Source organism: Equus caballus, chromosome 14 (genome assembly GCF_041296265.1).
Source record: "Equus caballus isolate H_3958 breed thoroughbred chromosome 14, TB-T2T, whole genome shotgun sequence".
NCBI classification, from domain to species: Eukaryota; Metazoa; Chordata; class Mammalia; order Perissodactyla; family Equidae; genus Equus; species Equus caballus.
Genome location: NC_091697.1, coordinates 24,169,521 through 24,192,188, shown reverse-complemented (window position 1 = coordinate 24,192,188; position 22,668 = coordinate 24,169,521). Strand labels below are relative to the sequence as shown.

General features: G+C 50.4%; 2 protein-coding genes and 1 long non-coding RNA gene across 7 annotated transcripts in view; 2 read left to right on the top strand and 1 right to left on the bottom strand.

Moving 5' to 3' along the window:
- Positions 1-8,165, top strand: part of ERGIC1 (endoplasmic reticulum-golgi intermediate compartment 1) — a 102,481-nt gene extending 94,316 nt beyond the window's left edge. Inside the window, exon 10 of the mRNA XM_023617230.2 lies at positions 6,294-8,165. Coding sequence (XP_023472998.2) covers positions 6,294-6,401 — 108 coding nt within the window. The 3' untranslated portion in view covers positions 6,402-8,165. The remainder of the gene's footprint in view (positions 1-6,293) is intronic.
- A 559-nt stretch (positions 8,166-8,724) lies between these two features.
- On the top strand, positions 8,725-22,450 carry RPL26L1 (ribosomal protein L26 like 1). Of its 5 annotated transcripts, XM_070232910.1 has the most exons (7): positions 8,725-8,799; positions 9,260-9,378; positions 14,305-14,451; positions 14,560-14,984; positions 15,344-15,520; positions 21,315-21,455; positions 22,131-22,450. In XM_070232910.1, the coding sequence occupies exons 5-7, from the start codon at positions 15,353-15,355 to the stop codon at positions 22,257-22,259; spliced, it is 438 nt and encodes a 145-aa protein (XP_070089011.1). In that variant the 5' UTR covers positions 8,725-8,799; positions 9,260-9,378; positions 14,305-14,451; positions 14,560-14,984; positions 15,344-15,352; the 3' UTR covers positions 22,260-22,450. The 5 variants fall into 5 exon arrangements, with proteins under 5 accessions (XP_070089011.1, XP_070089013.1, XP_070089012.1 ...); XM_070232912.1 differs by lacking the exon at positions 8,725-8,799 and having other exon boundaries at positions 9,259-9,378; positions 14,305-14,425; positions 14,560-14,980; XM_070232911.1 differs by lacking the exons at positions 8,725-8,799; positions 9,260-9,378 and adding an exon at positions 13,974-14,113.
- LOC138917255 (uncharacterized) lies at positions 18,054-19,482 on the bottom strand. Its single transcript, XR_011424998.1, has 2 exons — positions 19,096-19,482; positions 18,054-18,981 (listed from the first exon to the last, which is right to left on the bottom strand). It is a non-coding gene; the product is annotated as an uncharacterized lncRNA (long non-coding RNA).
- Positions 22,451-22,668: the final 218 nt, after the last annotated feature.

Sequence of the window (22,668 nt, the reverse complement as noted above, 5' to 3'; positions counted from 1 at the left end):
GCAGGCAGTCTAACAGAAGAAGCGGGCCCTTCACAGCCTCCCAGCCCTGGATTCTCGTCACCCTCCCCTACGTGACAACCGAGGGACCTTGGACAAGTCAGTGCCTCTCTGAGCCTCTGTTTTGCCCTCTGTGAAATGGAGGTCACACCGGTTCCCGTAGTGCTTGCAGGGCTTACATGAGAAGGCAGAAGACAGTGCCATCTCAGGCTGGCACACAGTAGCTGCGCCACTGAGGGGGGTTTTTTCCGATGGGGAGGTGGCTGTTTTTCAGCTGCAGCCAGTGTGAAAATGGCAGGGCGAGGACTCTGCTCTCTCCCCTCCCTGGCCCCTGCACTGGAGGGTGGGAATGGGGGGTCTGCCAGACGAGACACCACTGGGTGGAGACCACCACACCCTCTCCCCCACCCTAACCCTTCCAGGGCCCAGTCATCAGCTCACTTCCATGACAGCCCCCACCTCTGCGTAGCCGCAGCCTCGGTGCTCTCATCCCAGGCTCCAGCCAGTCTGCCGCCGCTGGCATCTGATGGGGCCCCCGATTCATTATTTATTTCCTCCTGCGGCGCCCTTTCCACAAGCTTTTCAAGCGATGCTGACTGGACGAGGAAAGTGAATGAACAGTTTCCAAGCACTTGGGGGACAGCAGGCGGCTAGAGAGGGGTCATCTCGGTCCTCAGAGTGAGCCCCATTTTACAGATGAGAGAAGCTGAGGCTCAGAGAGGTCAACTGGCTTTTGCGGCCAGGGTCGCAGAGCTGGGATCCAACCCCAGGAATGTTTACTCCCCCCGCCCTGTGTGATGTGTGTGTGTCGCTGCTTCATTGCACACCACGGAAAAGTAAATGGACGGGAGGGGCACAGGACTGGGAAAACGCTGGTGCTGGGGGACAACAGAGGGATTCAGCTCTCCAGCCAGTGTGGTTGGAACACGTCCTTTCCATATTATAAGAAATTAAGAGCCGTAATTAAAATGTAAGGGAAATACACACCCCCCGCTTCTTTTCAAGGTAGCCACGCTGACTTCATTCTCTCCGTGGTAGGAGGCCAGGAAGCTGGCAGAGCCACAGGAGGAAGTCTACGCTAAAGAACAAAGGGGCATTATTGATGACTTCTGATGAAAGCAAAGTAGTGTGCTTCTCTCAGACCCAGTGGGTCCTGGATATCGGATTGTCCTTGTTTTCATTGCTGGAGCTGGGGCTGCTGACCAGAGGAGCATTGCCTGTGCTGGCTCAGTGGCCCCCCTGCCACACCCACAGCTTGTCCCCCCGCGTGGGGCCTGGTCAGGAGGTGCAAGGGCATGGCAGCGGTGAGGGACCAAGGGAGCAGGCATGTGGGTGCCTGGGTGCATGTGTGACAGGGACACCCTGTTCAGTCTCACAGCAGTCCTGAGGGGTGAAGACTAGCCTTCCCATTTTTAAAAGTAGGGAAACTGAGGCATCGGCAGCTGGGGTGACGTAAGGCTCGCTATACCATCCTGAGTCTCCTCCGCAGCCCCGCTCCTGGCTGACACCCCAGAGGGAGCCACGTTTGCCCCAAGCCTTGGGCATGGAGTCTGCTGCTCCTCTCCTGAGCGAGTCATTCATTCATTCGTTCATTCCTCTCGCACCCACTCACCCACTCCTTCGCTCCCTCTCACCTAGCCGCTCATTCGTTTACTCGATGAGCATGTACAGAGAGCCTGCTGTGTATCAGGTCCTTCTGCCGTCTTCTCTCCCCTGGGTGTTTGGGAAAGCGAGAGTCGAAGCAGCAGGGCGGAGGTCGCAGATGTGGAGACACGAGGAGCTCCCTGACTGGCCAAAGCACAGAAACAACCTCCGGCCTAGGAGCTTTGCCCCCAAGGGATGTTCTTTATTACAAACTGTTCTTGGCACTTACCCGAGGAAGCCACCCCATCCGTAGAGCAGGCCCTTGGGGTGCGTGGGGCCTGGGCAACTGCAGAGACTCTGCCGGTGGTGCCTGGGATGCCCTTGCTGTCCTGTCTGTCCGTGAACTGACTGGTCCTCTGCCTAAAGAGTCAGGTGGAAAATGGAAATCAGGACCCACAGGCCTGCTCTGGGGAATAAGTGATACTTTGCCCATTGTTCTTGGACTGGGTCTCTGGGAGGTTTAGGGAATCTTAGCGATAAGGTTGGAGCCCCCCAGTCAACTGAAAGATGGGATCGGGGATCATTGACTGAGCACCTGCTAAGCGCCAGGCGCTCGGAAGGATTTCCCACGGTGGGACAAAGTAGGGGTGGTTTTCCCATTTTGTAGGTGAGAACACTGAGGCCCAGAAAGGCTCTCCTGTGGCTGGAGTTAATCAGTGACAGCCACCACTCAGCTTCCAAAGGCCGAGCTCTTTCTGCTGCCAGAGCAGGGAAGGCCCCAGGGAAGACCCCAGTGCTCCCCTCACCCCCACTCTGCCTGAAGTCCACCCTCACTGTGTACAGCAAGGAGGTCCATGTCCTCCGGGCCGTGCACCCATGGAGGCCCGGTTCTCCGAGCTCTTCTGCATGCAGAGCAACAGGCCATGGGAACTAAGTGTCGTGGGCGTGATTTGCTTTATTTTCAGTTTTAGTCACTTGTGTTCACTTTGGGCCCCATCCCCACGGGTCACGGAGGTGCCAAGTCACCGTCCTCCCTTCCCTCAGCCCCTCCTTCAGCCTGCTCTTGAGATCACTTAACATCTGTGGTCGGTCATTTTTTTCCCCACATCAGGCAAAGAATCACGGACGTGGTGAGGCCTGTTGTCCGGCCACCGCCAATGCGGGGCCCGAGTCCACACGCACATGCTGTCGTGAGGCGTCATAGCTGCGTTTCATTTCCCTGTGTTCCAGACACAGGAGCTGTGGCCTTCTCAGGACGCGGGGCAACCCTGACTGACCACCTCCTTGGACGAGGCGGGCTGTGGTAACCTCCCAGGGAGGGGGTGGTTTCTGTGGCCTTCCCTATGTCAGGATCCAGGGGGGCCGCAGCCTGAGAGCACCCCGGGACCCCCTCCTCGTGACCCCCACCTGCACCTCAGCTCCCCATCACCACCTGTGGACCTGAGCCTGTCAGGGAGGCCCGAGCAGGCAAAAGGCAAAATCACGACAGGAGGGGCTGCGGCAGCATCAGGCACACACCAGATCTCTGTCAGCCTCTGAGGGCCCCCACCACGTGCCAGAACCCCCACCTCCTCAGTTGGCCCGTGACCAGCACCTTTGATAGATGGAGGATAATGAGGACAGGCCGCTGAGCTGGGTCCTATCAGCAGAGGCACCGGGAGCTCCCTGCAGGCCCTTCTGAGATCTAGGCTGACAGGGACTCACTCTGGGACGGGTCAGCTGCTCAGCACCTTCCATGCTCCCAGGCCTCAGTTTCCCCACAGCCGTGTGCTTCTTGTACCTCAATGCTCGTGTTGTCTCCTGCTCCAGGCCAGCCCAGTGAAAGGAGGCTTCAGACCCGGTGCCAGGTGTATGTGAATCATAGGCACACGCGGGTTCCGGAGTGTGCAGATGAATATAGATGTGTGTGTATGTGTGTGTGTGTGTGTGGTTATTTTTTATTTTTTTATTATTTGCTTCATTGCACTTAAGTCACATTTTCCTATGCTCTGATCCAAGCTCTAAAAGCATTTTGTGGGATAAAATCTCCCATCATCTGATCCACTCGACCGAAATAAATCAACTCCCCTGCCGTCATCTTCCTTGAAAAGCCCCTGCGTCATGCTCCGAAGCCGGAGGGAGAGGCCTCGCCCGGGGAAGACGCTTCATAATAATCCCCCCAGCGCCCCCAGCCTCTCCATCCCCTGGGGGGCTGCTCTGGTTTCTTGGGCTGTTATTACTGGAATGCCAGCTGCTCCACTTACAGCCCATCCGTACAGACCTGCTCTGTCTGCCTCGGGCCCCACAGGCCTCCGCTTAGCTCATCTCGTGGAAATATCATTTTAAAAATAAACGCCTGTTCAATTCACACTTCCCTCTTGCCTCCGCTGTGTCTCCTGGCCTCCTGCACACGGCACCAGAGGATCCATTAAGGCACTGCTGTCTCCCAGAGCCCTCCAGTGGTCAATTGTCAGTGACTGGCCAGCCACCCGCTGGTGCCTTCAGGGCGGCCTCAGAGGCCCTCTGGGGCTGCCCAACTTGACTTCTCCTCAGTCCTGTGGTCATTTAAGAGCTCCTTAAATGTGGCATGGGGGAAAGAGTGAGAGCTCTGGAGGTGGACATACTTGGCTCTGCCACACACATGCCCTGTGACCTTGGGCAAATTATTTCCCACTCTGATCCCCCTGGGTACATGAGTGAAGAGGTGCCTCCCTTCTAGGCATACAGGGCAATGGGTGGTATTGGTTCTTATGAACGGCATAAAGTATGTTCTCAAGGGGAAACTACGTTTAAAGTTTCCTTGCAGGTCTTCTGTGAACTTCTGTCATCTTCTGTCACCCATACTGTGCTGCTTTTATGGCACCAGAAAGCAACTCATAGGTAGGCCAGGAATTTTTGAGTAAAACAGCATGATTGTGATATGTCATGAGTGGAGTTCTGACAGCTTCAAAGCAGTTAGTGCTTTGGTTTGGTGGGGCACTTCATGCCTGAGAAGCCACAGAGTGTCATGTTAAGAGGGCAGACTCCATGGGGCTGGCCCGGTGGCATGGTAATTGAGTTTGTGCACTCCACTTCGGCAGCCTGGGGTTTGCCGGTTCACATCCTGGGCATGGACCTATACATTGCTCATCAAGCCATGCTGTGCTGGCGTCCCACATACAAAATAGAGGAAGACTGGCACAGATGTTAGCTCAGGGACCATCTTCCTCAAGCAAAAAGAGGAACATTGGCAACCAGATGTTAGCTCAGGGCCAATCTTCCTCACCAAAAAACAAGTGCAGGGGCCAGCCCCATGGCCAACTGTTTAAAGTTCTGTGTGCTCTGCTTTGGCAGCCCAGGCTTTGTGGGTTCAGATCCCAGGCATGGAGCTACTTCACGCGTCAGCCATGCTGTGGAGTCATCCCACATACAAAATAGAGGAAGACTGGCCCAGATGTTAGCTCAGGGCCAGTCTTCCTCACCAAACAAATAAATAAATAAATGAGTGAATGAATGAATGCATGCATGCAGACTCCACAGTTTTGAACCCCAGTTCAGCCACTGATTACTGTGGCATTGGACAAGCGATCAGTGTCTCTGCCTCAGTTTCCTTGGCTATAAAATAGGTATAAGAAAAGTCCCTATCTCCTGGGGTTGGCATGGGGATGCTGTGAGGTGGGAGGCATGAACACTTCAAATCATGCCTGGCACAGGGAAGATGCTGTGTACATCCTGTGCGTTTGTTGCGGTCATTATATTATTATGTGGCGGGAGGTTAGGAAGGACAGACGTGCAAGTGGCATTCATTTTCATCTCACTCCTACAGCACTTCTTCTTCGGGGGCAGTTTTGACAATGTTTGGAGTCATTCTGGTTGTCACAACAGGGAGGAGAGGGTACGATTGGCATCTAATGGGTGGAGGCCCAGATGCTCCTGAACGTCCTTCAGTGCACAGGACAAGCCCCCGCCACAGAGGATTATCAGGTCCCAAAAGTAAATAGCGCGACGCTGTGAGAAACTTGGCCGTGATGGGAGCTTTCTGGTAGCGCCGTGGGCCCCTTTCTCTTCTCTAGCACTTGCCTTGGTTCTGCTTTGCATCTCTCGGTGTGATTATTTGACTACTACCCATCCCACTGATATAATGCAAGCTTCTGAGTGTGAGAGAAGATTTCTTTCTCTCTCCAGGCTGTCCAGGCCGGTGCTGCCTAGTCAGCCCCCCCCAGATCGCAGTCGAGGCAGCACTGGGACCTGTCAGACCAAGCTGAGGTCCCAGGATCGCCGCTTCCTGGCTGTGTGACCTTGGGCCAGTGGCACCACCTTTCTGAACCTCCATTTCTTCACCACAAATGGGATTGTAAATAGCTGATAAATTTAGAGTGGAAGTTAAGATCGCAGGGCTCCAGGATCAAGACATACCTGAATTCCAGTCACAGCTCTGCTACTTACTCTGTGAACTTAGTTACCTAACTAAGCCTCAGTTTCCTCATCTGTGAAATAGGTCTAATCCCGTTCCTCGTTCAGAGGGTTCATATGGGAAGGAGCTGATGCTGATTACTATTATTATTATTATATTATTAAATTCATCATCCAACAAGTGGGTTTTTTGAGCTCCATGTTCCAGACCCCATTGGTTACCATGTGGTGGGCATGATGGGGCAGAGCGTCTGCATTTGCTGAGCTCATCATCTCGTGATTTGGGAGGTGTCTGGCCTGGCAGTCCCCCAGTGCTGATCTCTGACCTCCCCCCCTTTCAGATCTGTGCCATCATTGGTGGGACCTTCACTGTTGCCGGCATTCTGGACTCCTGTATCTTCACAGCCTCAGAGGCCTGGAAGAAGATCCAGCTGGGCAAGATGCATTGATGACCTGCCCGGCCCCGTGGCCAAGGACCCAGGGAGACTGCCAGCCCTGCCTCCGCGCCCTGTCTCCTCCTGCCCTCTCTCTGGCCCAGGATCTGGCTGCGTCCCCAAGTGGTGGTGGGGGGAGGGAGGAGGCGGCTCATGGTTTCGCAGCTACCTCTTTTCCCCAAGTTTAATTTTAGACAAACTACACTGCCTGAAGTAGTGGTGCCCCTTTCCCTGGGGAGCCCCAAGACCAGAGTCAGGGAAGGGGGTCTTGGGGATATTGGGGACCACTCCTGAAGGATACGGTCCCTTCCCTCTTAGGGAACAGCTCAGAATCCACGTCAACCAGCTCTCATCCAGGCTCTGACAATCTCAAAGCCCCCGCCACTGGGACGCTCTAATCACCCGCAGACCTGGGCTCTCAGCTTTGGACCAGGCTGCCCAATGGTACCTCCCACCTGGCGCCTTCAACAAGGGATGGTACTGCCCAGGCAAGCCCCTGAGAGATGGCACTGTAGCTGGGACCCTCGCTACCCCTCCATCCCTTCCTGCCTGCCCTAGAACCCAGGCCTCAAGTCCCTTATCCCCATCCCTTTCTTTTTCTCCCAAGAAGCAGATGCCCAGTTGCTGAGCAGCAGCGGTGGAGACTGAAATCTGCCCACTGGTCCCTGGGCAGGTGGCAAGTTCCCCTTCCTTTCTTCACCTTGCTCCTCTGAACCCTGTGCCAATGTGCCTCGGCCGGCCCCTGTGCTGTGTGGCAAGAGCATCTCTTGGTGGAGGGGCTGGTTGTGATCGGGAAGTCCTTCTTTGAGAACTAGACATGGTTTGTGCACTTATGTCCAGACGGGAAGCATCCTTCTCGGCAACCCTGAAATCATCAGGTCTCAGCCTGTCCCAGACAGCCAGCATCAGTCCAAGGCCTTAGGTGGGGAAGAAAAGCAGACCAGCATCCTCCCGTCTGTGGACGTCCACCTTCTGGGCGCCCAGGAGGTGCACAGCGCTGGCACCTCTCTGCAGCTCGGTTGTGGCCCACTTGCCACTGAGCTCCCCTGTTGGCTGGCCACACACCAACACATTCCTTGTCCCTGGGTGGCTCCACTGTCTCCCCACTTGCTCCTGGCCTGGGTCCCTACCCCACTGCTCCCTCGCGTCCTTCCCCGTTAGTCCCAAAAGGGAGGAGCAATGGTGCAGGCACTAATTCCACCCAGGGAATTTTAGGTATGCCCTCGTGTCCCAGGGAGAGAGCCGCCCGCCTCTTTTCCATTTATATCAAGATTGTTTGCATACTTTTGTAATTAAGGGGAGTGTCCAGTGGAAGGAGTTTTTAAATTGTATCTCTATGGATAGCTCAAGTCTCTGCCATTTGTAATTTTTGGCTCTGTATTCCAATTAGAAAAGCTTCCCCTTTTGCATATAGGTTGACTGATGCTGTGAATGTAAACTGCATTTGGTTATTTCTGGTGTCTGTGGCCACTTGATGGATTTTTTTTCACATTCTGTTCCCCAGTTACAGAAGGAGTCCCTCTGGTGTGTGAATACACGTGCCTGTAGAGGGTGGGCAGGGCGGGGTGGGGAAATGGGCGGCATGCACATGAGTTAGAATTCCACTTTTATGCATTTTTTTAAAAAAAAAAAGCTTGCGGACATAGGGGATGTCGGTTTCCTATGGAAGAGACACCTCTGACCCATTATTCTTATAAACAAAATCTCCAGGGAAAAAAGTGTTTTAGTTCTTTCCCCACTCATCGGGTTCAAATAGATTAAAAGGCTAATTTTCAGAAATATTGCTGTGTGTTTCTTTCTACCTGATCTTGGCTGGGCGGCCTGGAGGCTGGGGTCACAGTCAGCATGGGATTTCATTCCAGAGGAGAGAAATTGGGAAATGTGGAAAAGATCTGTGAGGAGGATCAGAAAGTCAAGACCCCTTGGATGCAGCCCCTCCTTTATGGAGTCCCTACCGAATGTTCCAGATCTGTCACTTTTGAGCTGTGCAGCCTCAGGCCGGGTCCCCAACCTCTCAGTGCCTCAGTTTCCTCAGGTAAAAAGGGGAAAAGCAATTACCCCACATAGAGCTGTCGTGGAAATTAAGTCTATCATATGTGCAAGTAAATCATGCTGGATCAGAACGAGCTCATGGATGCAGGAAAGTGGTACATGGTAAATTTTGAAAAATGGGAGTCGTTTCCACATAACCCCCAAATACAATATAATCTCCTTGAGAACAGCACTAACCTTTCTCCCAGCTTTGAGCCAAGGGCTGCACGAATGAAAGGTGTTTCATAGATTCTTGATTTCTGAGGACCTGGCATTCCATTTTCAGCCCTAAGCTCAGCGAAGGCAGATCGTCAGCTCTGCTGGTACTCACCGTCCCGCTGTGCAGTGCTTCGAGGGCCTTCCCCCAACGGCGCAAATGTGGGTAAGCACATCAGGGATGAAAGTGGGAGCCAGCGGTCTGCAAGAAACTCTTCATTGAGCCTCCCCGTTCTCTCTCTAACATCCTGTCTGATATCTGAGTTTTGTGACACTCAAAGCTAGTAGTCAAGAGCAGTGTGCCTACCGTCAGTCAGTTTTGTGGCTTCCCAAACCTGTTTCTGCCAGCTGTGCTTTATGCTGTAGGGATGTGACTTAGTTAACCCATGAAATATGACTGACAATGAAAGCAGCTACAAAACTGAGTTGAATACTTTGGAGAGACCTGGTAAAAGTGAGTTGCCACCCCCTCCTCAAAATTAGAATTAGATGTGAACAAGACGACCGAAAAGGTTAGGGGGTGGGGGAGGTCCTTGAGGATTGTGCATTCACATTGAAAGTGTCTTAAGTCCTCGCTCCACATTAAAGAAACCGAAAACTGGAACTCTCTGGTTGCTTTATTTAAGGACACGCTTTATGTAAGGATAATGAAGAAGGACTCCAATAGAGGTCTCTCAGGGAAAAAGCCCTGCTTCAGGGTCAAAAGATTGGCGAATACGTTTTAAGTTGACATAAAACAGTTAAGGTATGTATGTGTCCTTTCTATGATTTCTCTCTTAAACCAATTCAGTTATCTAGCCAAGTGCAGATTGCGGTGTTTTGGTGTAAGAGGATTTCTCCCTCAGGGATTACAGCGCAGACCCACAGCGGGCAGGGGATGGGCTAGGGCTGTGCTGGTTCAGGCAGCAAGGGCTCCTCCTGTGGAGGCTGCAGCTGCCAAAGAGGTGCGTCAGCGACGAGAGAAGCCCCAGGGCTGTGGCCGCACTACCTGCGCGGGTACCGCAGACGCGATGTGAACCTTGGGAAGAAGTGGGGTGCAGCGTGGGGCTCATGAGTGGCAGCTGTAGTTTTTATTACCATATATCATCAATTAGTTTTTGATTCTTGCCAGAAACAAAGACATTTTCTCAATGTGGCAGACCATTGGTAGTCCTAACCCGTTCTGAGGAAACTGGGTCATTAGCTGCTCCAGCAGGTAGATGCAGCTGTCTAGAGATGTGAGAGGGGGCCCGGGGGGAGGAGAACATCCACCTGAGACCCTTTTCCCTCCCCAGTGGGTGTCTTCTGTCAGTCACGTAACAATGAAGCCATGCACTTTATTCTGGCGAAAATAAATTATTTCTGCCTTAACTGTTGTAGTAGCAGGCACCAGTGGTTGGGCATTCTCCATGTACCAGGCAAGGAGTGACTGTTCAGGCCCAGCCTTTCTTAATCCTCAAGCAGTCCTACGAAGTGAGTGTGACCTCCTTTCTAGGAAGGGGAACACAGGATTTAGTAACTTGTCTCCATCACACAGCCAGCTGGTGGTAAAGCTGGACTTCAACCCCCTGTCCGGCCGCCTCACTCCAGGGTTACAAGGAATTGTGTGGTTCCACCTCATCTCCAAGATCACCTTTTTTTCTTTTCTTTTTTTTTTTTTTTTTGAGGAAGATTAGCCCTGAGCTAACTACTGCCAGTCCTCCTCTTTTTGCTGAGGAAGACTGGCCCTGAGCTAGCATCCGTGCCCATCTTCCTCTACTTTATATGTGGGACGCCTACCACCAAGTAGTGCGTGCCAAGCGATGCCATGTCCGCACCCAGGATCTGAACCGGCGAACCCCAGGCCACTGAGAAGCAGAAGGTTCGAACTTAACCGCTGCGCATCCGGTCGGGCCCCCTCCAAGATCGTCTTGTCTGTGTCGAAAGGGAAAGCCGACACCCCCTCCCACCCGGCCCGGCCACCAGAAAAAGGGAAAATTGAAAGTAGCGAGGGTCTTCTGTCTTTTGTTTTCTTCCTTTAGACAGCCTGCAGAGAAAAGCTAAATTGAAAGTTGGGGATATTCTTAAACAAGAATTTAAAACCCTTAAAATATGATTTTAATTACACAAATGATACATGCTCATAGTGCCACTGGAGGAAAATCAGAGCAAAAGGGAAAATTAAAGTCACCCATAATGCCACTAATCTGAGATAATCACTGTTCACATTTTAGTGACATCCTTCCATAAACAAAATGGGATCGTGCTGTTAATATTATTTTGCAGATTACTTTTTTCCTCCTTAATAGACACCTTTCTACGTTAATGACTATGAATCTCATCATTATCTCAATACTATATTGGCTGCAAGATAACAATAGCCATATTGAGTATCTAATGGTGGATCATGTTCACATTCTGCTCCCATCTCTTTCTGTTTTCTCAGCTATAAAGGGGACAATTCAGAGGGTTCTTTGCCAGATTAAATAAGGTGATGTTTGTAAAGTTGTTGGCACAATGCCTGACAGTAAATGCTCAGCCTAATAAAATTGGCCATTTTTTTTTTTAGAGATTGGCACCTGAGCTAACAACTGTTGCCAATCTTTTTTTTTTTTTTTCTGCTTTATCTCCCCAAAGTCCCCCGGTACAAAGTTGTATATCTTAGTTGCAGGTCCTTCTAGTTGTGGCATGTGGGACGCCACCTCAACGTGGCTTGATAAGTGGTGCCATGTCCCTGCCCAGCATCTGAACGGTGGCATCCTGGGCCACCGCAGCAGAGTGGGCCGACTTAACCGCTTGGCCACAGGGCCAGCCCCAGATTGGCCATTGTTATTCGTTCACTTAATAAACAATAATTTCTACCACTTACTAAGTGCTTACTTTGTGCCAGACGTTGTGCTAAGAGTTCATTTAATCCTGACACCAAACCGATGTGGTAAGTACTATCATTATTCCCATTTCTCAGATGAGGAAAGTGAGTGACCAGGAGGCTAAATATCTTATCGAAAGTGTATTCAGGAAATGGTGGAGATCCAGACCGAGGCAGTGAGAATCCAGGGCTCAGGTACTTCCCACCACATCAGCCTCTGCCTCAGAGACATGAAAATATTCCCTGGGCATTTCCTCTGTGCCAGCCGTCGGCTAGGTCCTGGGGCTTCTCTACCAGTCCCTGTTCGTGTTTCCAAGGGTGGGCATGAGGGAAGACAGTAGGCAATCCCACTAAATCCTCATTAGACTGACGGAGCCTAGGCATTTTACCTGGTGATGTCATTGCGCCTGTCTTAATTCCCTGATCCACACTGGGGGTAAAAAAATGTCTCACCACCCTGGTGGATCCTGAATACACCTTGAGGATCTTGGGTTGTGAGGCTCTGCCCTCACATGGGTGCCCTGTGCTGAGGAGGCTCTCACTCCTTGGGAGCAGGGACGAGACCTCACCCCCGCCCCCGGATCCCTTTGATCTAGCCCTGTACCTGTGGCTCCATGCAGGTACCAAATAAACGATGATTAATTTAATGAGCAAATGCATGAATGCATATGTGAGTGAGTTAACGAATGAGTGAGATAGAGAAGTGAATGAATGAACAGAGAAGGAGCCAGTGAGTGAGTGAATGAATGAATGCATGAATGAACAAACTCATCAGCGGGCTTGGGTCTGAAGAAATGTAAGGCTGCTCTGACCCTCCTGTGCACTCGGTCATAACAGCGTCTGCTCCTGCCATGCCCATGGGAAATGGCCTCCTTTCCCTCCCCCCCCACCCCAGCTTTACTGAGATATAATTGGCCTATGACATTGTGTAAGTTTAAGGTGTACAACACGTTGATCTGATACACTTACGCACTGCGAAATGATTGTCACAGTGTTAGCTAACCCCTCCAGCACCTCTTGTGGCGAGAACATAGAAGATCTTCCCTTCCTGGGACTCTTCCCCCACCTCCTTCCTCCTGGAGCCTGACACACACGTAATGGGTGGCCTTACAGTTGCTATTGCGTCAACGACTTTCACTGCATACTCTGCTGCCTGGCTTCTGCAAACAGTCCAGGTGTGGCCATCCTCCCTGAGTCCGAGGCCAGAGGTCTCCAGCACTGACTGCAGGGGGTCTGGAATCAAGCAAGCCCCGGGATGAGGCCAGGTGCGCTGGTTGATCAAGAGTATTAGTAAACACGTGTTTGACAACTTCACATCACATGTCAGGGGACACTAATAAACTCGGAGAGAGCACAGGACGTGCCTGAGTCTGGCAAGCATCCCCCTTTCTGAATTTCAAGGTTAGCCACAAACTCTTCTATCTGGCATCTGCCACAAAGTAGGTGCTCAATACACACTGCTCCAGACTTAGAAGATTTCAACTTTGTGATGGTGGGTTCCAGCACGGAGTTCCATGTATTGTTGTATTGCACAGCTCTCAGATGAGGTCGGCTTTGGGATTCACCTTACTTTAAAGATTTACTCTAGGATGAATATGTCTACATTGTAATGAATGTTTTGGTTTCTTTCTTTTTTTCTTTTTTCTTTTGAAATATACATAGACTTAAATCATCTTGTGAAATGACACTATGTGTGCATAAAGGTTTCTACTCCTTAAAAAATCTTTGAGGGACTGCCCAGTGGCCTAGCAGTTAAGTTTGCACACTCTGCTTCAGTAGCCTAGGGTTCACCAGTTCGGATCCGGGGTGAGGACCTATGCATCACTTGTCAAGCCATGCTGTGGCAGGCGTCCCACATATAAAGTAGAGGAAGATGAGCACAGATGTTAGCTCAGGGCCAATCTTCTTCAGCAAAAAAAAAAATGAAGAAGAGGATTGGCAACAGATGTTAGCTCAGGGCTAGTCTTCCTCAAAAAAAAATCTTTGAAAATTGTTGATCTTGTTCAACTTCTTACTCAATGCATTTTCAGCTTACGATATTTTCAACTTAAGGTGAGTTTATTGGACTTAACCCCATCCTATGTCGAGGAAGATCTATAGATATGAATTGAATGAATCAATTCATTCCGCGAATGAATGAATCAATCAGTGGGCGTCTCCGAGCCAGGACCGAGACCTTTCATTCCCAGGGCCCACGCAGGAGTCTCAGCCTGAGGATCCGTGGGTGGCGCCAGCTCCTCAGGGAAGTCTTCGCGGGGGCGGGAGGCGGAGCTCAGCACAACACGGGGAGGCGAGGTGCGGCCGGGTGGGCGGGGCCTGGAGGGGCGGGGTGGGCGGGGCCTGGAGGAGCCGGGCAGGGTGGGGGGGCGGGGCGTGAAGGAGCGGGGCGCGGGGTTGCGCGCCGGGCCTGGGGGGACCTCGGGGAGCCGGGGGTGGGGTCGGGGGGCTGAAGCCGCAAACCCCGGGCGCCCTCGGGCCGCCGAGTCCCGGCACCGAGTAGGGCCTTTCCGAAGACTCGCAGAGTCGAAAAGGGAGAGACAGCACAACCAGAGCTCCAGCCAGCCTGGCGCATGGCACGTGTTTCTTCAAACACGGAAAGCCTACACTTTCCCTCCGGAGAGCTAATGGGAAAAGTCTGAATGGGGGAACTCTGGTGAGTGTGAGGCCGGCCTTAGGGCTGCCCTAGAGCAAGCCGCACTCATAGGCCTCTGCTTTTATTAGGAAAAATGGCTGACCGTGATTGACCGCTATGTGCCAGACACTGTTCTTAACACTCGACAAGGAGCCCCTTAATTCTCGTAACAACTCTGTGAGGCACCTACTAAGATCATCCCCATTTCACAGATGAGCAAACAGGCTCAGAAACAAGCAGACATCTCTCCACGGTCCAGCAACGTGAAGAGGCGCTTGGGTCCAGGTCTGACTCTACAACCCAGCTCTTAGCAACAGGACTGAAAAACTACGGGCAAGTTTTGCAAGACGAAGTGCTTGGTTCGAAACTATCCTCAAACACGGGTGCACCTTCAAAATCTTTGGGGGATGGTTCTTGCTTTAAATTCAGAATCCTGACCTCGACCTACCACTGTCTTGGTCTTGTAGGACTACGACGGAGCACGAAAATCTGCGTTTTGATTAGGCTCCTCCGTGATTTTGCAGAAGCAAGTCTGCAGATTGCATTTGGATCGTCATGATGTTGAAAGACCTCTGTGGAGGGGAACGGAAGCAAAGAAAGAGTTCGGGATAGCAAAGAGACTATTGGTGTACCTAGAAAAAAGACGTCAATAAGCTTCTGTCGCAGGCCCTACAGAAGGACGCCCCTTCTCCCCAGCGATGCCAACGCCTCGTGGTAGCGCCGGGGGACCTCTCGGAACGGGGCACTGCGATTCCACCCCAAGCCGCGGGGGGCGCCATTCAGTTTGCTTCCTGCGGAAATGGGGCACCGCTTCCTTTCTACGCTTGCGCGGCAGGGACGCCTCACTTCCGGCCCTGCGCGCGCACCTTCTGAGCCTCGCAGCGCCAGGTAGGTGAGTGGAAGTTAGTGTTTTCTCCGCATGTGACGCCCTCCGCCCCACAGGACCCTTCCCCACGTGCTGCGGGGTCCCCGCCTCCCCAGATCTCCGCTTGGCCCCTGACCGTGCCTCCTTCTCCAGCCCGAGCCTTCCTCCCCCGGCCAGCCTCAAGGCCCGGTGCCGCCCTCTCCCCACGCCCGCACGCACGCGTCCTGGTATCCCCTAGACCCCTCACATCCCCGCTTCCCCCTCGGTCGCCTTCTTCCGAGGCGGCCGCCTCCGTAGAGCGCTTGCGCAGGGGTAGGGAGGAGTGTCCTGGGTGGAGAGCAAGCCCTGCGACCCCACCGAGCGCCCCTTCGCTCCTCTCTGTGCAGACGGTCACCATGAAGTTCAACCCCTTCGTGACCTCGGACCGCAGCAAAAACCGCAAACGCCACTTCAACGCCCCCTCGCACGTGCGCAGGAAGATCATGTCGTCGCCGCTCTCCAAGGAGCTGCGGCAGAAGTATAACGTGCGCTCCATGCCCATCCGCAAGGACGACGAGGTCCAGGTACGTCTCCCTCGGCCCTGGTTGCCCAGCCGCGTGGCGCTCGGGCGCCGCTTTGGCCTGAGGACGTTGTGTATGCTTGGACCTCGGAGACTCACGTGCCCTCAGGACCCTGGCAAGGAACGTGACCTGCAGATGTGTTCGACCGAAGCTGGGCCCCAGAGCCAGCAGGGAGTGCCTGCCCAGCTTCATTAGGAGCGTTCAAGTTCAGTTTTTTCATCATAATTTCTTTAAAAACAGTATGCCAGCTAAGCAAAACTCTGCCTTGGATTTAGCTGCTAGCTTGCTGGGGCGCTGGTTTCCCAGGTATGGCTCAGGGTGGCTCTTTGACCTCGAATCTGCAGGGGATGGTGCTGTGGTAAGAGCGGTGTGCAGTATCGTTGGCTTTAGTGGAGTGTGGGCGTTGGACGGTCCTGAGCTTGGCAGAGAGGATGGAGAAGCAGCAGCAAGTCAGAGGCATGGAAGTATGAAAGCGCATGGCCCCTGTGAGAGAGTGTAAGCTCTCTGTTCTCCCTGACTGGATCCCGGGATGTCTGGTCGGGAAAGGGGAGTGGCGGGTAGGGGGTGAGGGAAATAGGCAGGGGCTAGATTCCCAAATTGAAGGAATATTTACTGAGCGCTTATCACGCACTGTTCTAGACACTAGCAGTGAACGAGACTGACAAGGCTCCTGTTATCACAGAGCTCGCATTTTAGAGTAGGGTTTCCCAGCCTCAGCAGTGCCGACGTCCTGGACTGGATAATTCTACGTTGTGGGGAGCTCTCTTGTGCATTGTAGGATGTTTGGCAGCATCCCTGGCCTCTCCCCACTAGATGCCAGTAGTACTCCTCACAGTTGTGACAAGCAAAAAATTTCCAGTTATTGGCAAATGCAAATGCCTTGGGGGGCAAAATCCCCCTGTCTGCCACACCTCCCCTAGTTGTGAACCATTGTTTTAGAGAATGAGATGCGATAAGGCCAAGGGAGATTGTGGATCATCTAAGGCATTGAGACTTTTTGAAGGTGTGAGGAGCACTTTTAGAGGAAGATTGGAAGCAGAGGGTGTGACAGGAAAGAGTAGGAAGAGTAGTTCAGAGGTGTGATCAACAGTTTGAACTTCTCTCCTGGATCCTTCCCATCAGAATGTTCTAAAATGGAGGAATTGCAAATGTGTATCAGGGCTAGTTAGGCAAATTAAATAAGACAAATGAGCTGATGACCAGAAAATGGCAACTGGAGAGCTCATCCGCCTTTAAAGGAGATAGTTTGTACTTCAGCCCATTGCTGCCTTAGGGAAATGCAAGCTCATTGTTGTCAAATTCTTTGATTTTTCAAGAGAAGTGGAAAATTTAGATTCTCTTCCCAGCCCCACATTTTCTTCTAGTTACTATTCTCTGTGCCACCTGTATGGCGAGCCGCCTCCAAAAAGTTGTCTGCCCTTCCTCCCCTGCCACTCACTCTAAGATCTTCTCTAGACTGATCTCTGTCTCACTACCTTATAGGAACTGCTTCTGCCTGACGTCACCAGTCACCTCTTTACGACTAAATCCAGTGGACACATCTTGGTCTCATCCTCCTTGACCTTTCCAGCAGCATTTGGCACAGGTGGCTCCACCTTACTTATTGAAATAGTCTCTCTCTTTGGCTTCTGAGATGGTTCAGGCTCAGGCTCCTTTGCTGGCTTTCTCCTCCGTCTGATCCCCAAATGCTGGAGTTTGTCAGGGCCTGCACCTGGTCTAACATCTCATCTTGCCTACATTGTCTACCAGGGAGATGATATCTGTTCCGGAGCTTTAAAGGTCTGCACTGTGCTAACAACTCCCTCTTTTCTATCCCAGTCCAGACCACTTTCCTGAGCGTAGACCTGTAGATCTGTCTGCCTGCTGAACATCCTTAGTTAGGTATCTTGTAGCCATCTCAAATTTCTTATACGGGAGTACTCTTGATCCTAGCCCTCCTACTCCTCTGTAATCGGGTTCTCCTCTGTCTTCCACACCTCGATAAGCAACACTTCTCCACCTGCATGTGCCATAAACCTTTCAGTTATCCTTAACAACCCTCTCCCTAACCGCCTCTTCTAGGCTATCACTGAGTCTTACTGATTCTGCCTCTGAGATGAGTCTTGAATCTGACCAGTTCTTTACATTTCCAGTTTAGTTCAAGGCTCTCCAGCTTCCACTCTTACCCTTCTCAGGCATTCTCCACAGAGGGCTATTATTTGCAAATCAGATCCTGCTTAAAATCTATCAGTGGTCCTTGGTGTGCTTATTGTAAAATCTAAAAGCGTTGACAACAAGGCCCCGGGTGACCCAGTCCTGGTCTGCGTCTCCAGCCTCATCTCACCCTGTTATCTCCCACGTGCTCTGTAGTCCAGACCCCCTGGCCTTTTCCGGTCTTTAAATGCACCTTGATCTGTTTTCCCTCTGTGTGTCTTCGCCCAGAATGCTGCTTCTGTGTAGAAGGCTCTTCCTTTTGCCCTTTCCCTGACTAGCTCCTCATTTTTCAGGTCTTATCTTAAATATCACTTCCTCAGAAAGGCCTTCCCAGATCCTTCAATCACGTTACAGCATAGCATCCTTTATTTTTCCTTCATAACAATGAGCACAGTTTGAGATCTTTTTTTTTTAAAGAAAAAAAGGCATGATGTACGAACAGTAAAAGGCACAGGTGAGTTTTGTCATGTGTAGCCATCATCCTAATTATGACATGGACTGTTTTTATCATCCTGGGAAGATCCCATGTGCCATATTCCAGTTAGTGATCATATATTTGCATGTTTACTTGTTATCTGCCTACTACCCATCAGAGTAAGCCCCATGATGCCAGAGAACTTCTCTTTTTTGTTGCCTGACCTCATTATAGAGCCTGGCATACAGCAGGGGCACAGTCAATATTTGTTGGATGAATTAAAAATTATTGACCGGATAGAATTGGAAGGTGAGGTAAAGAAAAGGAGGGTAGGGGAGAAGGAGCTGCCATTTTTGAATGCCTATGAGGTAGGAATTGTTTCCTTTTTAGATATGAAAAAACTGAAATTCGGGTTAAATATTGAAGAAATAATACAGAAAATGAGTGAACCCAGGTCTGACTCCAAAGGCTGTACTGGATAAACACGTGTCCACCAGGAGAATGAAATAGTCCCATTTGGGTTCTTCTGAATTTCACCTCTTTGTCTGAGCAGTCACTATTCTCCTGTTTACAGAGGAAATTAAAGCTATCATCCAGGAACTTTCAGAACTCCTGGCTCCATAGCTTGATTTACCTGCAGTTCGCCCCTCCGTCTTTCTTCTCTCCTGTTACAATGAAAGAGATGCCGCTCTTTCTCTAGGGCTGGTCCATCTGTCATATGCTGCGGTCCTCCACTCTCTCCTCTCCCCTTGAGATCCTTCTATCCGTTATCCCTGTGCTCCATGGTTTGCTTTAACTTTTCCTCCATACTTGTCCCTTCTCGTCAGCATTTAGACACATTCAGGTTTTCCCCTCTCTGAAAATAAAAAATGACCCCTTAACTTCACATCTCTTTCAAGCATATATCGTCTCTCTCATCATCTTCAGAGCCAGCCTCCTTGGGACTGTCTTCTCACCACCTCCTCCTCACCTCTGGTGAACTTGTCGCCTTGCTGTAGACTTCCCTGGCTTCCATCTGACCGCTCCGCCAAGAGCACTGTAGCCACGGTCACCAGTGACCAGCTCGTTGTCACATCTTTTCCTTTACCCCACCTGTAGTTCACCGTTCCATGGCCCTCTTGGCTGCTCCAAGGCCACGCTCCCCCATTTTCCCATTCTCTCTGGCCACTTCAGTCTCTCTCTCAAGGTCTTCCAAAATGTTGGCTTTCTCAGATTTCTTCATTCTGCCCTCTTATACCACCAGATCTCTGAGCAAAATTAGGCTTCGATTGCCGTCGCTGTTGATGACTCCAACATCTTTGTGGCCGACCTGGTTGGCCTTCCGGCTCTGTGTGGAATTCTCCACTAGAATGTCACTAGGTGCCTCATATTCGACGTGTTCCAAACTAAACTGTTTTCTCCTAATGCCCAATTCTTCCCCAATGTTCCATGCCTCTGGGATGGAACATCCAGAGGCGTATCCATCCATCCAGTTGCCCAGCCGGACTGGGTATCATTCTTGCCTCTTCTCCCTCACCTTTCCAGTTAAGTCATTTAGTCTTATCCCATCCCCCTGCTCGCTGGGTATAGCATTTGTCCACTTCTCTTTAACCCACTGTTCCTTTAGAGTTGTTTTACTAACGTCTTTCTTCAGTCTTGAGGATACGTAATAGGGTCTTTTCACAGATTTTTCTGCATGAGAGTCTCTGGTGATACAGAGGGTGGTAGATTTTCAGTGAGGCCTGGCTGTTCTCTTTTCAACCTGAAAATTGCCTCAGTGAGTAAGCTGGGCAATCTAGGTACTTTTAGGAGCATTGAGATTCGCCATTTCCCTATATGTGGTACTTCCTCTCTGCTTATTAATCAACATCACCTGCATTGTGTCAGCTATTTAGAAGGGTCTTGTCTTCAGGGAAGCCATAATCTAGTTGGTTTTCTAACACAGTTGGAACATGAGCGGATTTTTAGTACATACGCAAAAACAATCCATTCGATTTTTTTTTTTTTTTTTTTTTTTGGTAGGGAAGGCTTTGCCCTGAGCTAAAGTCTGGCCAGTCTTCCTCTTCCCCCCACCCCCCCTCAAAGCCCTAGCGCATGGCTGTATATCCTGGTTGTAAGTCCTTCTGGTTCTTCTGTGTAACAACTGTCACAGCATGGCAACTGACAGATGGGTGGGGTGGTCCTGTGACTGGGAAACGAACCCCAGCCTCCGAAGCAGTGAGGGTGCCAAACTTTAGCCACTGGACCATCGGGCTGGCTCAACCCATTAGATTTTAATTTGACATTTTAATTTTTTTCTGGCTATAAAATATTTGTGTTAATTTTAGAAATATTGAAATTTGGAAGAATATAAATTAGAAAAATAATCATCTGTAACCCTACTTCGTGCCTAATAGCAACCATTATTGACATTTGGATATATTTCCATCCCATCGTGTTATATGCCACATATATGAAACACATACACACAAGATTCAGACTATATTCTATATATAGCTTTGTATTCTCCTTTTTTCTCTAAAGATCATATCTTGAGCATTTTCATAGGTCATAAGTTACTTTTTGAAAATAGGATTTTAAATGCTTACATGAGAGTCTGAGTATAATGTCTTTAACCATTCTTTATTTAGATCTTGAGAATAATATTTTTTCTTTCTTAAATTTTATTTATCTGTTTGTTTATTTTCTGGTGAGGCAGATTGGCCCTCAAGTAACATCTGTGCCCATCTTCCTCTATTTTGTATGTGGGATGCCACCACAGCATGGCTTGATGAGTGGTGTGTAGGTCCACGCCCAGGATCCAAACCCTGGGCCACCAAAGTGGAACACACGGACTTAACCACTGTGCCACCGGGCCAGCCCCATATTTATTTATTTTTGAGATATAATAGACATATAACTTTGTATTAGTTTCAGATGTACAGTAATTATATTTTTTAATTCTCAGGACTTGTTCTCTGATGGCTATCCTAATTCAAGGAACATTTTGTTTTTCAGATAAGAGAAGAAAAAAATTCAGGTGAATTTCCACCTGACTTAGAATAACACAAAGCAGATTTATACCCAAAAAATAGCTGACTTGACTGCCAGGATTAACCTGCTTTTGTGGAAAAAGTTATGTGTTAGCATGTGTGTTCCTGGTGATCAATTTCCTCGCTATGATAGTCATGCGTTAGAAATGGGGGAATTCTCTTTTGCATTTCCTCTTAGGTGGTTCGAGGACACTACAAAGGTCAGCAAATTGGCAAGGTAGTCCAGGTGTACAGGAAGAAATATGTCATCTACATCGAGCGGGTGCAGCGGGAGAAGGCAAATGGCACGACCGTCCACGTGGGCATTCACCCAAGCAAGGTATCGACGTGTTGGTCCTGTTGACACAGGTGGCCCTGGCATGGGCTTCCAGAGAGGGGTCAGGCAGGCTTGACTGATTCACTGGCTTAATTATATCATGGAGGATCCAGATTCTCTCCCGGTCTGTTTTGTTAGCCTTGGCGAAGGCTCCCTCTTCAAGCAGGTGGCAAGAGAGTGCCAGGCCTTCAGGCATCACTTCCACACTAGATTATGTCCAGAGGGAGGCGAGAGAGCATCTCTTTCTTTGGCCCTCACACCCACCTATGGAATGAGCTGTTCCTCCCTCGCACTCCCAGTTTATGCACTGTCTTGTAGGCTCTCCCTCCTCCAGAGTTTCAGATCCTCGAGGGGAGAATGGTTGGGGTCTTACTTAGCCTTACAATCACTGTATTGCCCAGTAACTGGTGGGAATGCAGGTGTTTTTTAAACAATGCGTTTTGCCTCCCAAGAGATAATAGACAAACCAGAAACATGTTAGTAATACGATTTTTCCAACCTAAATGAGATTTCATATCACTAGACTTATCTGACTCCTCAGGGGTCAGGGGTGGGAGTCTGGCTGGCAGAAGAACGACCTCAAGCTGCTGTAGTCGAGGGAGGCTCTGCTGTGCAAAGTAAGCGTTAGAGAGCCTTTCCACTTGGAAAAGCTAACATCTGTCTTCCCACTCCCAACAGGTGGCTATCACCAGATTAAAACTAGACAAAGATCGGAAAACAATTCTTGAACGCAAAGCCAAATCTCGACAAGTTGGAAAAGAGAAAGGCAAATATAAGGAAGAACTTATTGAGAAAATGCAGGAGTGAATATAGCCTGTTCTGTAGCTGTGGTGTAACTAATAGGTTTTTGTTCTGGTCTGTATTCCTTTGAAACTTTTCAGAGTGTCTCTGGAACATTTTGTTTCCTTCCTGTTTTGTTGTTGATATGTGACTCTGTAAATCTACTTTTACTGTTTTGATTAATAATTTTATGAATAAAAATTGGAACTGCTTCCCAATTACAAGTGGAATTCGCATTGTATTCTAGACACAATCCGTCGTGTTATCGGTTCCCGATTGCCGGTCTTTCATACATTTCATCTGCAGAGCAGCAAATGGCAGTGGTAGGACAGCCCTGCTCCAGCCTGGCCCTCATGCTGATGGATGGACAGGCCAGGGCTCTGGTCCCTGATGCAGGGGTTCGTCCCACTCAGTGGAGGTCATGTTGTGAACTGGC